Here is a 15,699-nt window from a genome sequence, read left to right as displayed (position 1 = left end):
TCTTATTTTTAGAGAACTCAAATATGGGTACCAGTTTGGATACTTCTACTAGTCACCTTTAGGAATAGGTGAAAGCTAGCTAATGTCAATTAACCTTTTAAGTTGTTCAGAACATGGCGATGTAACAGCTTCAGCAGGGAAAAGAATGTCTCAAGAGTTGCTTATTCTTTGATGCTACAGAGAGAGTGACAGCAGCTCAATAAAACCTGTTCCTCCTCCACGGAGGGTAGCCAATAAGAAATTAGCAAGTCTCCCTGTAAACAGAATGAAGCAGCAAAATGAAGTCTCAAGGCTCACTTTAACATCCCTATTTGAATGGCAGAAAGTGCAAAGGAATGCATATTTCTTAGACTAGTAATAGCTGTTAAAGCTGATCAGCTTTTTTACTTATTTCCTACATTTCTAACACAAAATATCAAGCTAAACATCATTCCTATTACCAGTAATATGTTAGGTTTCAGAGTAGCAGCCGTGTTAGTCTGTATTCGCAAAGAGAAAAGGAGTACTTGTGGCACCTTAGAGACTAACCAATTTTTTGAGCATAAGCTTTCATGAGCTACAGCTCACTTCATCGGATGCATTCAGTGACTGTAGCTCACGAAAGCTTATGCTCAAACAAATTGGTTAGTCTCTAAGGTGCCACAAGTACTCCTTTTCTTTTTGAGTAATATGTTAAAGACTTAACACTTCGTAACTTCTGAGAAAGCCTCTCTAAAGCAAAAGCATACATACCACTTAATATTGCAAAACAGAAGCATTCCAGTTGACCTGAGACTGGAAATGATAACTGGCACAAAGGGGGATTCTTTTAGTCTCATACAGATGCACGTGAGTGCCCCTAATTTATTCCACTTTAAAAAGGTATTTAGCACCTAGACAAGCCTCACTCTTTAAAATTGCAAAGCTTCTATTTCCCTCAGTTTCGATTGTAATTTATCCACCTTGTCATCTTACCAAACTGGTGAAGGACACTGCAGCTTTAAATATTTCAGAGCTATGTAGCTAGTAAATAGACTCCATTGCAATATGGCTCTGAAGGTCGTGTCCTATTGTCTCTTTTTCTCTGCAAATATACTGAACTGCATAACATGGTTTATTTTACAAAATAATAAATACTGCCCTACCATTTCTAAATCATGTCAATTTGATCAGAGAGCTCCTTATTAGAAAAAAACAGATACAGCACTCCTTCTGTACACACCTATGCTGCCTCTAGATGCATCAAAAACCTACACCCTGGATGCAACACTGGATTACACATTTAATAAGTTTCAACATTTGATTGTATACATTATGTAAATACAGTCCTTCTTAAACCACATCTCAACAATAAGTATTAACCTCTTTAATGGTGAAAAGTAATGAGCTGCATATCAGGTTCAGAAGCATCTTTGTTTAAAATTAGCCTTCTAGTTAGAAAGCTGAAGCCTGCTATTATACACATTATTAGCCCCATATTCCTCACCATTTAAGGTCGTATAGGATTTTTGCAAATACTATACAAATTAAATACACACATTGATCATACACAGGAATGGAATATAAAGTCTATAGAAACTATGTTCCCTGAAAGCAACCAGCTTTCTAATGTTAAAATCCCTTGCATTAATTTAAAAAAGTTAAATTAGAAGAAAAATAGGGCTATTGTCCATACCCAAGATTTTGGATCTGCGTGTGCAATTTCTGAGAGCAGCCAGTGTGATTTCAGAAGAGGTAAAATACTCATAAGCTATGAGGAAGGTAAAAATGACATGTTGCCTTCTAGATGATATATTGGCGCAGAGTGCACCTTAAAACAAAACACTGAGATCTGTCACCAGGGCAAAAGGTGCATTAAGACATTACCTGAAAAGGCAACAGACTGTTGCCATTGTCGGTCCTGAAAGCATTGTCCTCCATCCAGGATTTGGGGGTTAAGGGTGGAGCCCGTGGGAACTTCGGAGGGGCAATGACATTGCTGGAGAAAGGTTTTTTGAGGGGTGAAATAGGATTGAGGGGGGAGGGCACCCCAACCCCCACTCCTACCCCAACCCCCACTCCAACTGCCCTTCGAGGGTCCCTGCCAGCTTGCAACCCACCCCAGGGGTTGGAAGGTGTACTCCAGGCTGCGTTTTGGTGGTTATTCCAGCTGGAGGAGGAAGAGGAAGAGGCAGAGGAGGAAGACGGTTTGCTGGTCATAATGGGCTGATGGCTGTAAGCAGCATTTCTCTGAGCAAAAGGTGCCTGATTGGGACTCACAGGTGACCTCCTTTGCTGCTGCTGTTGGGCTTGCTGCTGCTGATGGTGGTGGTGCTGAGTCTGAGCTAGGCCGATCTGGGGAGAGAAAGTGCCACCAAACACAGGGTTGACATGGTGAGGGAAATTCTGGAAAAGCATTGTGCCATTGACTGGGGTAATCCCTTGGAAAAAGCTATCATCCACTGCGTTTGTGGTCCCTGTAGACCAGGTGCTGCCGAAGGACGGAGACAAGGAGGTGCCGGGTGTAGGTTCCTGCTGAGGCTGGTGAAAACTCAAGCCAGGCAAGATGGGGGACTCCATCTGCATCTTCTCCTTGCTATTTTGGGCAGAAGTTGCTGTGCCGACACTAGTCACTGGGCTGCTGTCCTCCGGTTTAGACGTCTCTGAAGAGATTGGTGTAGAAGGGGTTTCTGCTGCGTTTGGATCTTGCTGCTGCTGCCGCTGCTGCTGGGGCTGGGCTTTGCTTTTGTCCATCAGTAAATCATCCTGCATGGTTTGTGCAGCTGAAACAGTGATGGGGGGTAGAGGGGAAAACACAAAGACAGGTTATTATTCTCATTCATACCACTCGCCGCACTGCTTTGGTATTTCGCTTGCTAAAATCCCGTGCCATTGCTAGTTGCAAGGCAAATTCGTAATTCCCCCTCCTCCCCCATTTAGCAGTATGCAATGTTTAATCAGTGTGATCGTACTAGATTGCCTTCAAATATATTTTAAGAGGCTTCACCCTTTCTGATGCCTTGATTCCTTTCAATCTAAATGAGAGATGTGCTTATAGGGCAGAGATATACAGCAATTTCGCCACGTCTCTTTTCTCTTACACCGGAACTCAGAGCTCTCACCCTGCAATGAGAAACTGATTCTGGTTCCTGTTTTTCCAAGCACCCTCCTCCTCCCCAGTTATTTGCATACGTCAATAAATACTGCTGCGTCCTTCAGCAAGGTTAAAAAGACACCAGCCTTTACTCTCCTCCACCCCCTTCCATACGAGGAGACCTTTAAAGGAGCAGGCTGCCCATTTCCCTTAATTAACAAACAGGTTTTCAATTATTCCATTTAACAGGACAGAACATGCTCAGAACTTAAGCTGATAATAGAAGAGGTTCTTAGCTACACAATCATTTACTGGCCTTTTCTTTCTTGACAGTTTACTGTTTGGTCCGATACATAAGCATCAACTCTGATTGAAAAACAAAACAAGGTTATATGTGCCTCCGACGACCTTAAGATTTTTCACTTCAGGCTTATTCTCCATAAAACAGGGTTTTTGCATCCTAGGACAGTCCCTTCCTTGTGTATATCTGATATACTCACTACAGACAGGACTATATATGTGAAATCTACAGAATAGAATACTTTTCAGATCTCAGGCCAAAATTATAAGCAAATCTTGGAGACAGTATTTTAAATACTAAAATCTGTTACTTTCAAAACAAAATTAAAGAAGTGGGGCGAATCAAAACATTTAATTTATACAGGCACACATTTTAAAAACCACCTTTCTTCCATCTGAAAGGGACTGAATGATTAAAGATGCAATTTACAAGTCAATCACTAAATATAATCAAGTTCAAACGTTCTGAAATTACATTTATGTGGGGGAGCAAGTCCTATACCTATTAGAAAGGTGGCACTTATAAAATACATCAGGCCAAGCAATACAAATGTTAACCTTATTTTAAAACTCAGTACCAGAGTAAGGTATATGCATTCGCTACTCCTCAACCTCTGCAAGAAACGATCAGAGCAACCACCCCCAAATTTCGCAGATGTATATACAATTAAAGAGGCAACACACACAAAAAGTTCGTGAGGATATTTTAAATACGCCTATTAATTTAGGACTAATTTTAATCAAGTAGCCATGTTAATAAAAGTAGGCATCTCTGAACACCTAAGCACATTTTTTAATTGTTCTAACCATATGGCGTTTGTATTTCTAAAAATCACTTGACTTTTAGATTGCTATTTAACTGCCGCAAAATAACGTGATGCCAAATTAAACAGCTGGTTAGGAAGGGTGTCAAGGAGCGTGAAGACAAAGTTTAATTTCTTATATCAGCCGTTTTTACATGATCCAGGTCTTTCGTTTAAGATTGCACTTTCCATCTGGTTCAAACTCTATATTTTATTCACACAATATATACGTACACACACTTTTGCTTTAGAGATAATGACAGGACAGGTTCTGCTACCCGTTCCCTTACACTTTCTGTTTATTCTCTATTCAAATAAGTAAATCCGACAATTATGACTTTAAACAGTCCATATAGTGAGACAGCATTAAGCCAAGTTCCTAGGAAGAAAGGAGTAAACTATTGCATCTGTATCACGCAGCTCTGCTGCTGCTGGTGGGGGTGCAGGAAACCTTTCGAGGCAATTTAAAGCCGTACTGCAGCAAGCCACAATATTCCAGGCTTCGTGTAGCTTTCCATTAGCTGAATTTCTATCAAAATCATCATTACTGTTAGAACTGCATACAATTGCTAGGGATTCCATAGGAGAAAGTGAAAACAGATAACATCTATAATCCTTCCTTGCTTTTTGAGGCACCCATTTAGAAAGTTATGTTTTACAATAAACAATTGAAAGGTTAAAATCCTGCCTTCAATAAAGTGTACTTGATTCACTAACTCACCAAGTAATCGTACAGTGGCCACCCCACCAGTTGTTTCAGATGCATATCTTGACTTAGTTATTTGTATATTAACTTTATCCTGAGGATAGTAATCCACATCCGTTTTCCATTACTCCTTAAAGGTTAAAATTTCAGCACAAATTCAACCCTCTTGTCAAGGTCAAGACCTACCTTTAATGAATGAAGCCAGTCTGAATGGAGAAACACTGGATAATAAATGACTTTGAAAGACGGGCCAACCAATGTCTAATGTTGGGCTAATATGCGGTGCCTCTTGATTATATGCTGGTATAAGTATTTGTGCAAATTTACAGTCCAGTACAGGAAATCTATATCCCCATAACAATACCAGCTCCGTTCGTATGCAGTAACCCAAGCAGTCAACGCAGAAATTCTTAGGAACAGTTAGCTTTGAGTGTTCTGTATTTAAATATCAATACAATGACAGTATTTATTTTCTTCTTTCGGGTTTGCTATATAACAAATAGGCGACCGCTCTGGCAAGAGCACTTTGACAACTGCAAGCTTATGGCGCATGCTCACCCACGGAACTGTGGGGATTGAAGTATTTTCCACGTACGGCTATTGACTTCTGCATGTTGGGAGAACTACAGTACTGAAAGGAAGCGAGATCAAATACATCCATTCCCCAGGGGGAAGTGGTTGCAACCCGGATTACATTTAATATTAATGCAGCCCCAAATCATTAGCTTTCAGAAGAAAAACTGGTGGGATACATTGATCTGAAAATCGAGATTACAATAAAAGCCTCCAGCAGTCTGACAGATGTATACATCAAGATAAAACCGATCAAATATAGCTACCCAAAATAATAAATTAAATGCTAGTCACTAGCTAATTAATTAAACTTCTCGTGCAAAATCACAACCTGACTTCCACTATGAAGAGGTAAGACACTACTTTTTAATATTAGTTACAATATTTCTTATCTGAAGTAAATGTTTTATATTGCAGTCACAATATTCTTGTTAAAATGTAGTCTTACATCTGGGTATAAGGTAACAGGTTTTATGTGAGATTTTAAAAGTCAGTTAAGATCAACATCTACATATTATGGTTACTTGTGCTATATAAATGCCCAAGGTAGATTCCCACATGAGAAAGTCAACATTGAGTTTATGTTACTAGACAGCATATCCTATCAATGCAAACTACAAAAAAAAAAAAAAAAAGGGGGGGGGGGTAAACAAGCAGTTAAGTAATTTAACACTCCATCTGCACATCAGTCAGCAGTTCCTCCTCCAAGACCTCCCTTCTACCACCCACATCTCTCCAGCTCCTCTTCAGAGATCAATATGCATCCTCAAACCAAATTAATTGGTTATATGTTCCAGTGTTTGGATTATTAATAGAAGGCTGTTGTTACTTTCATAAATTACATTCTGTGTAGTTCTGTATGTTGTATTCGTGTATAATTGAGATGTGTCAGATTGGAAATGTTGGCCACAATATATTTTCCTATAGTGTCAGGAAAAGTTATATATATAAACATGTGATCAATGTTAATAATTAGTTTTCATTACAAAATTTAAATATGGATTGTGTGAACATTAGTGCGTGAGGCTGCACATTGGTTGTTCAACAGAGGCTGGAGATATATGAGCAATAGTTGGAAGAGAGACAGTTGAAGCTAAGAAGGAGAAATGAGTGGAATTGTAGCTGAATTGTCAAGTGACTTAACTGTTTATTTCTTCGCTTTTTACAGTTTGAATTGGTGGGCTATGCAGTCTAAGAACTAAGTCAAAGCTGTAATGACCAGATTCTCAGCATCCTTTCCTAGACTCTTTGCTGCCACTCTGATTGCACAAATGGGCCAGGAAGCTGCTTTAATAGGGCATCTGAGGATTCTTTTGAACAGGGAATCTGACTAGCATAGAACTGGTTATACTGACTCTATGCCACTCCCTTATGCCACCCTACCATAAAATGGACAGGGTGCCAGGGCAGAAAAGGGTATGGCTGGACCAGTGTTACTGCCTCTAAGGGGGCTGTTCCAAGACAATTCAAGCAAGAGCAAACTCGAGGGTGGTTTAACTTGCACTGGGAGCTAAAATGGCTCCCTGCAACCTTGAGGACTGAGGGAGCAGAGCCCTGACCCACCTGACTGGGCCAAAACTTTTTTTGTCTCAATTTCCAAGCTTTTAAAATAATTATATACACTGCTGCTATTCCCACAGATAGCAATTGGGATTTATCTGTATTACCCTTTGTAGCTCCCTGAATATCAGCAACAACTGCAATACATTATCTACCAATACACTTGCTTCTCCATCAGATTCCTGGAGAGCTGCACTCCAGTCCTCTCGTATCCTCTGATGGCCCCATCAGCCCCTTACTGTCATCCCATCCACTGCCTGCATCCCACCAAATCCTCATGACAATAAAAGTTCAGAAGTGTGAAGTTCACTACATTTTGAACTCTTCAGGTGAAAGCCATCACTGCAGCTTCTAGCTCATGGAAATGTTCCTAAATTGAAATAACTGATGTAATCTTCTCCAGTAGCCATGGAATGCTGTATTAGATATTTCGTAAGGATTCTCATTCAAAGTCTGATGTCAGGCAGCCCAGTCAACATACGTATGACCTGAAAGTGACAGCAAGCGTGTCACTGACTGCCTAATACGGGAGAGTTCTATTCTGGTCTATTGATCAGTGGCTGAATTGCTGTTCCATTTTGAAGGGGCAGCAGCCTAAACCCATTCAGGTATCCTTGATGACAGCTTCACTCTGCAGGTCAGCCAAGAAGATGGAGGAGGAGGGTCCAGGCAACCTGAATATTATCTATGTCCCCTTCCCAAATACAGTAATCAGGAAAAGTGGGGAAAGCGCACCATAATAAGAAGACAGAATCTGGGTGCTGAAGGTCCTTCTCCTAATAAAAGGATCATTGGGGCGAAAAAATAAAGCTTTCTCCTACTAGTACTCTTTGGCAATTGGGAATAGGGCGGTCAGTTTAGAACTGCCCTATCAAAACCATCAGCGGTTCAATTAATCAGGTATCTGGCACTGGCTCATGTCAAATGATTCAAAGAAAGGTGTAACCCCAACAACTGGACATAATTTTGCAATATTTTATTATGAGAAAAGTGCCTTCTTGGTCTCAGTCAGTTGTAGCTCACGAAAGCTCATGCTCAAATAAACTGGTTAGTCTCTAAGGTGCCACAAGTACTCCTTTTCTTTTTGCGAATACAGACTAACACGGCTGTTACTCTGAAACCAGTTTATACCTTGTACTTCATGCAGTTTATTCCCACATTTGTAATTTGATCCTAGCTATGTAACTACAAATACTATTCTTATTTATATACAAAGGCATTTTTAGCTTACTAAAGCTAGTAGAAATTTAATATTATATTATGGGGCACTGAGTTTCATTGAATAGAAAAATCTAAATTAAAAATAAATTTAAAATTAATCTGGTGCCATATGTCTTAATTATGGGACAAAGTATGTATGAATGACTGAATGACCTCCTCTGTCAGGTGTTATTTTAAATATTACTTATGCTGAATTATCTCCCCTTTGTCAATATTAAAGTGTAACTGCTTTCATATTTCCCAGTTACTTACCTGTGTTAGATCTCTCAAATTTCTTGATTCTTCCTACTTTTGACTAAACAAAATGATTCCACTAGAAAATGGTCACTTTGCTATTCAGCCCCTCTTCTGGATCCTTATTAGAAGTTATACTGGTCACTATTCATTAGTGATCCCTAGATATTCCCTTATTAACTAACAGAAGTACTTTATCAAAATGTCTTTTTAAAGTCAAAATAAGTTTGTTACAAAGTGATTTAATTTTCTACTACAATCCCCTCACCCAACACCAGAACACCTTCCCGTCTGATTCCCTATGGCAGAGCACTCCCGGACCTGCTATGCCCAGTGCCGCCGCCCCCCGCCCCCCAACCATGCCACAAATGCACAGCTCCCTGCACACCATCACCCTGGCCCAGGACCCTCTGCCCACAGCCCCACCACAGGTGCCCAGCACCCCACACAGAACCCCCACTCCCTAGTGCCCCAACACACAGATCTTCCCTACCCCCTCAAACCTGAGCACCCACCCCCCAGACTCCCAAGAGACCCACTCCCCCATGCCCTGCTTCCTGGCCACACTCACCAGCTCTGCTGGGAGGCGACTGTCTGCTGGGCTGAGCCGGCAGTGCAGCCAGGGCTGGTCCAGGGGTGGAAAATCACTCTGGCCCCTCGGAAGTGATGCAATCAGCCAGGCCAGAACCTGCCCCTGCTGGGCTCCCTCAGGACCCACTTGCCTGGAGGGGCCCAGCCAAGCCCCTGCTCCACTGTCCCACCCTTTCCCGCAACTGGCCAGGTTTCTGCACCAGTCCCAGGCGGCTCAGCTCCAGGGAGACAGGTGGGGCCCCACAGGTGACGGGAAGCAGAGACTGCCCGGAGCCGGAGATGCATTGGGGTCCAGCCAGGGGGCAGAGATGCTGGTGGGTGGGGCCAGCGGGAGAGGAGCCCCCGGGTGGCCAGTGAGCAGGCTGAGAGGAGCCAGCGGTGCGTGGTGGGGAGTGAGCCAGCGGTATCTCAGGGCACAATGCAAGCCGAGCAGGCCGGGACTCCTTCTGAGCATGGACCCAGCTCCATGGCACCACTGTAAACCTGGTACTGGGCAGAGGAGTATGGAGGAAACGCGAGTGTGGGTAGCTGCCTATCCTGTCTTGTTAGGGAGGGAGATATGGGAAGCTGTTATTGTAACCTCCTCTGTCAGGGAAAGGAGAAGGCAAGTTCTTACTTTGCAGTGAACATGGAAACTGCATTTTTGTATGTATTTGAGATTGAAGTTGGACCCAGGTTGATAACACACAAATTGGGGATGGGAACTTCCTCATAAAAGACGTGGTGGTGGTGGTGAAATTAGACAACAGACAAAACCCACAATTTTTAAATATTATATTTTGGGTTCTGCCTCATGATTTTCGAATACTTGGTTTTGCAATGCAGTGATATACACACTGCCAAGTGTTGTGCATCTCAGAATGCAGGCTTTAGGCAGCCTTGTCACATCTGCCCACATCTCAAGTGACAGTACAAGGTAGAACCCTTCCTCAAAGACTTCAGCTGAGACTGGGAATCAGGTGATCATGGATTCTGGTTTCACCTTTTCTTCCGAGTGCTGTTCACAAGCCTTACTACTATGATGACCTCATATCTCTACCCTAAAAGCTAGGCAACTAATAGTTCCCTAATTTTTCAAATAAGGTAATTGAGAAGTTGCACAAATCACATCAAGACTGAGTTGCGAACCCAGGTCTCAGGTCTTGTTCTGCTGCCTTTCTGAAGGAATGAATCAAATTTATGTGCTTGACTAACTGGTCTGTAACCATTGCTCTAACCACTAGACCACATACGGCTCCCAGATCATGATGCGAACCCAGGAATTCTAATACCCAGCATTCCTCTACAGTCTCACAAATATTTGTTAAACTAATTGACAGCAAGCTTCGTTCTTGAAGGTGTAACATTTGAATTACTAGGGTACTGAATGCTATCTAAGGATATTGCTACGGAACTATGGTCTTATCTGTAGGTCACCATTTTTAATTTAGCTCTGCTCTGCTCCCTGTTAAAAGTTGTTCCCATGTAACTGATATTTTGGCGACCTCCTAAATTTTTTTTTTTTTTTTTTTTTGCTAAAAGCTTGTTTTCAATAAATCTGAATTTTGGACCAAATTTGAGTCGTCATTGCTCCTTCCATTGTTCCTCTTTCAAATAAAACTTAAGGTGTTTACAGGCATGATTTACCCCTATTGAAGTTCTGCTATGTCATCATGTTTTGTCTCTATAATATTATACCATTCTCAGATATTATACTGACTTCATTATGGATGTGTTGTTAACAGAGCCATCATTAAGGTTATACTGAGCTTTTTCAAGTGGAGTTTTAATTATTGTATTAGGTATAATGACAAGTAAATGTGTTTAGTATTTTAGGAGTTAAAAATTACTCCTTTCTGAAATGTAAAAAAATCTTAATGTTTTGCACTCCTTATTCATGGCTTTGCTTTTACATTTAAATCTGTAGGTAAACAGAGTTAAACAAAATTTCAAGCATAGATAATTTTTTTTCCAATAAAAAGTTATGATAATTATTTTTCGAAACAGCTTTTATTAATGTTAGAAAAGGCAACAGAGAAAATATTTATGAAAACAATTGGGAGGCAGCCCATATAGACCCTCAACTCTGGAAAGCTCTGAAGAGTATGAAGTAATCTTTACCCTATTCAGCTCCTTGACATGTTGAATATATGCAAGGAAACCTGCTCTGAACTGAGTCAATGAAGTGTAACATTTTAAACACATAAAATGCTCTACGGATTTAGACTCCAATTCTGCAAATGCATCCGCCACGGCAGACACTTGTTCCCATTCAGAGATCCACTGAAGTCAATGACCTCCGTGCAAGTGCAGAAGTACAAACACATAGATACATTTGCAAGATCAGGGGCTATGCTATGAGCAGTTTTCCTTGTATGTCCTCCCAAACTTGGCTGAGATATAAGACAGTTTACCTATCCTCTGCCCATTTATTGAAGCAGATTATTGTAAAAATTCATGTCAGATGCTTGGAAAGAGCTGTAGAGAAATATATTAATCTGGTGCAGAGTTTTTTTTACATGAACCCCTTGGAGCCTGGCATTGCAGAAAACTATGCACTCAAGTAATTTCCTATGCCACATAATTAAAAAACTTTCAAGACTGCTAATGTTTTCTTCTTTAAAAAAAAAAGAAAAAGCAAGGATATTCTCCCATTAAAATGTGTTAACTTTAAGTTCAGACAACTGACATAATATAAAACTCTTATGAAAAACACAACTACAATGTTACCATTAAATAAATAAGTATTTAAAAGAGATTAGTAAAGACAATTTATATAAATATTCTGTTCTTACTGTTCACACATACCATTCACTGAAATACTGACATGTGCAAGTTCCTTCCAACAACCTTAAATCTGACACACAAAATATGCTTGCAGACTTTCAATATATACATCACAAATTAAATTTTATATATTCAAATATATATACAGAAAGAGAGAGAGAGAGAGAGAGGTGGTATGTATATTGAATGGCATATAATATAGAAAGCTCATGAGGAAGGTGTGTAAAAAAGGAAAGAGGGAAAACTATAACACTAGAAAGTTGTATTGCCTTAACTATAATATATAGCTATAAATTAACTTTACATCATATAATCCCCCAAGCGTGGATGAAGTTTATTGGTATAAAAGTGCTTTATACCATTATAGCTATTCCCATACAGGAAGGTGAATAGGCTACATCAGTACAAGGTACCTTTACACCAGTGTAACTACATATGCATTAGGGCTTGTACCATTTAAAAAAAAAAAATCACATCCCTAAAACAATTGTTCCTTCACAGGCTTTATAATCTATTAATACCTTGCTCTTTTATAAAGATTTTCGTAGCCAGAATGACATTTACAACGATTACCACCAGACAAAAACAAAAACAAAACCCACATCATTACTCCCATCAGAATTTCCTATATCCAGGAAGGGAAAAGAGTCAAAGACTCCACAAAGTCCACTAGGACCTTTGCTATGCCATTCAATCTCTAGAGTGATAGATGCTAGTACAAAATCATAACAGAACTTTTTGGTAAGTGAAATTTTGTTTATTTATCCTCTTGTTTGATCATACTTCTATAACAGATATCTAATATGTGTAAGCTTGGTGAGAAAGTGATAAGACAACTGTTCTGATCTCTTCTATAAATATTGATAGCTACTTTAGATTCCATAGTGAATTTACTGGAAGAAAAGACGTAACCTAAGATTCAGTAAGGTTCATACAAAACCTTCAGATAAAAGGGGGCCTCAGGCTTAGAGAAACTTATTTAAGGTGTTTGCTGACAAATATAAACGGACCATAGTACTGGCAGTTGGTAGTAACCCAAAGATCTCCTTTTTACATAAAATAAATGTGTTTAGTTTGGGAGACACCAAAGAATCAGCTTATAGACCCTTCTCAAAAAGGCCTGTTCTTTGCACTGTGAAGTGATCAATGCGGACAGAAGCTAGTTACATTAATGTGTGGGCCTTGCAAAATTGTTTTCAGACTTACCCTACTAGGCTAGCTTTATGGACTAGATTAACAAGGCAGTGGCTGATAGGACTAATGTGGAAACACTTTTTATGTATGTCATTTCAGTAATATTTTATTGACATTAACAGAGCAGTGCGGGAAAACTTGGCCCCTGAGCCTGTAAACATTTAAATACATGTGTAACTTTATTAGTGAAACATGTCCACTGAAGTTAAAAAGACAAGTGACATGAGTAAAGTTATGCAAGTACTTTAAATGTTTGCAGGATCATAGCCTTAAACAATATCTATAGGTACTACAGCTAGCACTTTAATATTTTAAAATTAATTTAAATTAATATTAATTGTTAATTTAACTTCTAGTTCTGTGGTAATAACACTTCCTAAATTTAATGAGATAATACAACGGATAGTGTGTTGGCCGTTGACCTGCATCCTAGCATCCTTAGCTAAATTTGTAGGAGACAGAGCTATGTAAATATATTATATAAAGAAGCCCACAATATGAAAGAACTTATGATATGGCTAGGATGCTGCTCAGGAGCTTTTATCTCTAATTTATGTATTAGTTAAACTTTAGGCTTACTAAAACTGTTATGTTCTTAGAGTTTGTGATAAGCATAATAAAAGATTAAATAAAATTCACGATCCCTCCTCCCCCCAGCCGTGCAGTGTACAATTCCTACCAAGAACTTGCCATTTTGCCTCAATCTCCCAGAAGTGCCTGCACTGTGGTGTAGTTGTACATTTGCAGTTTTAGAAGTGCTTTGGTAAAATATTAAGCCACTACAACCCAGAGGTGCCGACTTCTGCTCCCGCCCGTGGGTGCTTGACCCCCCCGTGCCTTCAGCCCTGCCCCGACTCCACTCCTGCCCCGCCCCCATTCCAACTCCTTCCCCAAAGTTGCTGCCCCCTCCCTGCCCCTATTCCAACTCCTTCCCCAAATCCCCGCCCCGGCCCCACCTCTTCCCCACCTCCTCCCCTGAGCGCATCACATTCTCGCTTCTCCCCCTCCCGCCAATTGGCGGCAGCAAGGTGGGAAGTGCTAGGAGGTAGGCGGAGGAGCAGGGACATGGTACGCCCAGGGGAGGAGGTGAGGCATGGGGGAGCTTGGCTGCCAGTGGGTGCAGACCACCCACTAATTTTTCCCCATGGGTGGATCCCGCCCCAGAGCACCCAAGGAGTCGGTGCCTATGCTACACCCTATTACTGTATATTATAGCCACAAAACAACAAGACAATCATACGGACCAGGTACCAATCACTGTTGGTCATTCCTTGTCTAACAAGACTAGGTTGCAGGGATACTCTCTATAGGTATTCTAAGGGTGAGAACACCTCAAACTGCTCTTTATTAACCACCTCTGACAAACATCATGGAAAGTATGACATCAACCCTTCCCTGGCCAAAGTAGGGTGATCAGATAGCAAGTGTGAAAAATAATGACCCTTTCTTTTTCAGGGGTAGGGCAATAGGTTGCTTATATAAGACAAAACCCTTAATATCAGGATGTGTGGTCACCCTAAGCCAAAGTGACACAATGTAGGATCTTCGTACATCAGTACAGAAGTGAGAGTTGAGAGTGAAGGACAGTAAGGAAGGAAGAATGGAGAGATTTGGTAGACGTAGAGATGGCATCACAGCTTCATCTAGAGAAATATGTACATTACGTTACACGAGGATGACTTTTTAGAAAGGAGTTATTTTTTCTCCATGAGAAAGCGTACCTACAAGCTAAAACAAGAAAATTCACACAATTCCCATTTATCTTTTGGGCATCTCCCTTGTGCCTCATAGTACAACTAGGGGAGGTGAGTTTTGCTGCAAAAGCTCCACTTCACTTATTTACTTAGGGATATCCTTAATGAGGACTTTTAAGTGCAAGGCTTTACTGAAGTATGAGGGGACATTAACAAAGTGTGCATGTGTTTATTTGTTTTTGGCAATAACCCCCCGTAAGGAAACAAGGATTTAGTAATTTCACTTGAATCATGTCAATTACCACCCGCCTCAACAGATTGTTAAACTAAAAGTCAGGTACTCAGCACGAATCCCTTTCTCGCTTACTCATGATTTACCAGAGACCCCTTTCTTCTGAAAGGGGATCTCACGGGGGGGGGCAAAAGCCGCTTTGGAGGTCAAGACACTAAATAGCAGCCCCTGTTTATGTCACACTGGGGGCGGAGAGGACACTCCTGTGTCCCCAGTGTCCTGGGGAAGGGGAGACAGGGCGGGGCTACAGGTTTACAATAAAGTACTTGCGGGAGGGTATAACTACTCCCCACAGTGGCCCCACGCTGCCCTGGAGCGTGATACACGGGCCCTACGAGGGGACTGGGACAGAGCAGCCGCTTTACTAGGAAGGGGGAGAGTGAAAGGCTCTTTTCCCCCTCCCCGCTTACAGGGCCTCAGGGAAGGGAGGCGCTAGCAAGAGAGCGGCCCCGCGGAGAAGGAGAGGGGACAGGGTGCTGACCTTTCCAGCAGCAAGTGCGGCCATCCCGCCACGTCCCCCTCTGAAGGCAGCACCCACCTGCCCCGCACTCGACACCGGGGAACGGTAGCAGCAGCCGCAGCGCGCGCCCTGGGGGCCTTTAAATCCCCTCAGTAGCGGCAGGCGCGGGGACTACATCTCCCATGGTGCGCCGGTCGCCCTCCTTCCCCAGCGCTCTGACGCGCGGGGGAGGGGGCGGCCTGGCTCTTACCTC

The 15,699-nt window shown here is 41.5% G+C and overlaps 1 protein-coding gene across 5 annotated transcripts in view; it reads right to left on the bottom strand.

The window, feature by feature from the left end:
* The window catches only part of CPEB3 (cytoplasmic polyadenylation element binding protein 3), a 189,567-nt gene extending 173,945 nt beyond the window's left edge, over positions 1-15,622 (bottom strand). For 3 of the 5 annotated variants that reach the window (XM_084633815.1, XM_084633818.1, XM_084633819.1), the window contains exons 1-2: positions 2,966-3,067; positions 1,846-2,741 (exon numbers count right to left, since the gene is read on the bottom strand). In XM_084633815.1, coding sequence (XP_084489941.1) covers positions 1,846-2,730 — 885 coding nt within the window. In that variant the 5' untranslated portion in view covers positions 2,731-2,741; positions 2,966-3,067. Of the gene's footprint in view, positions 1-1,845; positions 2,742-2,965; positions 3,068-5,047; positions 5,126-15,467 lie in introns of those variants that run through there. The other 2 variants (XM_084633816.1, XM_084633817.1) reach the window with 2 other exon arrangements.
* Positions 15,623-15,699: the final 77 nt, after the last annotated feature.

This window comes from Lepidochelys olivacea (assembly GCF_965140295.1).
Source record: "Lepidochelys olivacea isolate rLepOli2 genome assembly, chromosome: 7".
In the NCBI taxonomy this organism is placed as follows: Eukaryota; Metazoa; Chordata; order Testudines; family Cheloniidae; genus Lepidochelys; species Lepidochelys olivacea.
Note: the sequence above shows the minus strand (reverse complement) of the source record. Positions and strands in the feature narration are given on the sequence as shown.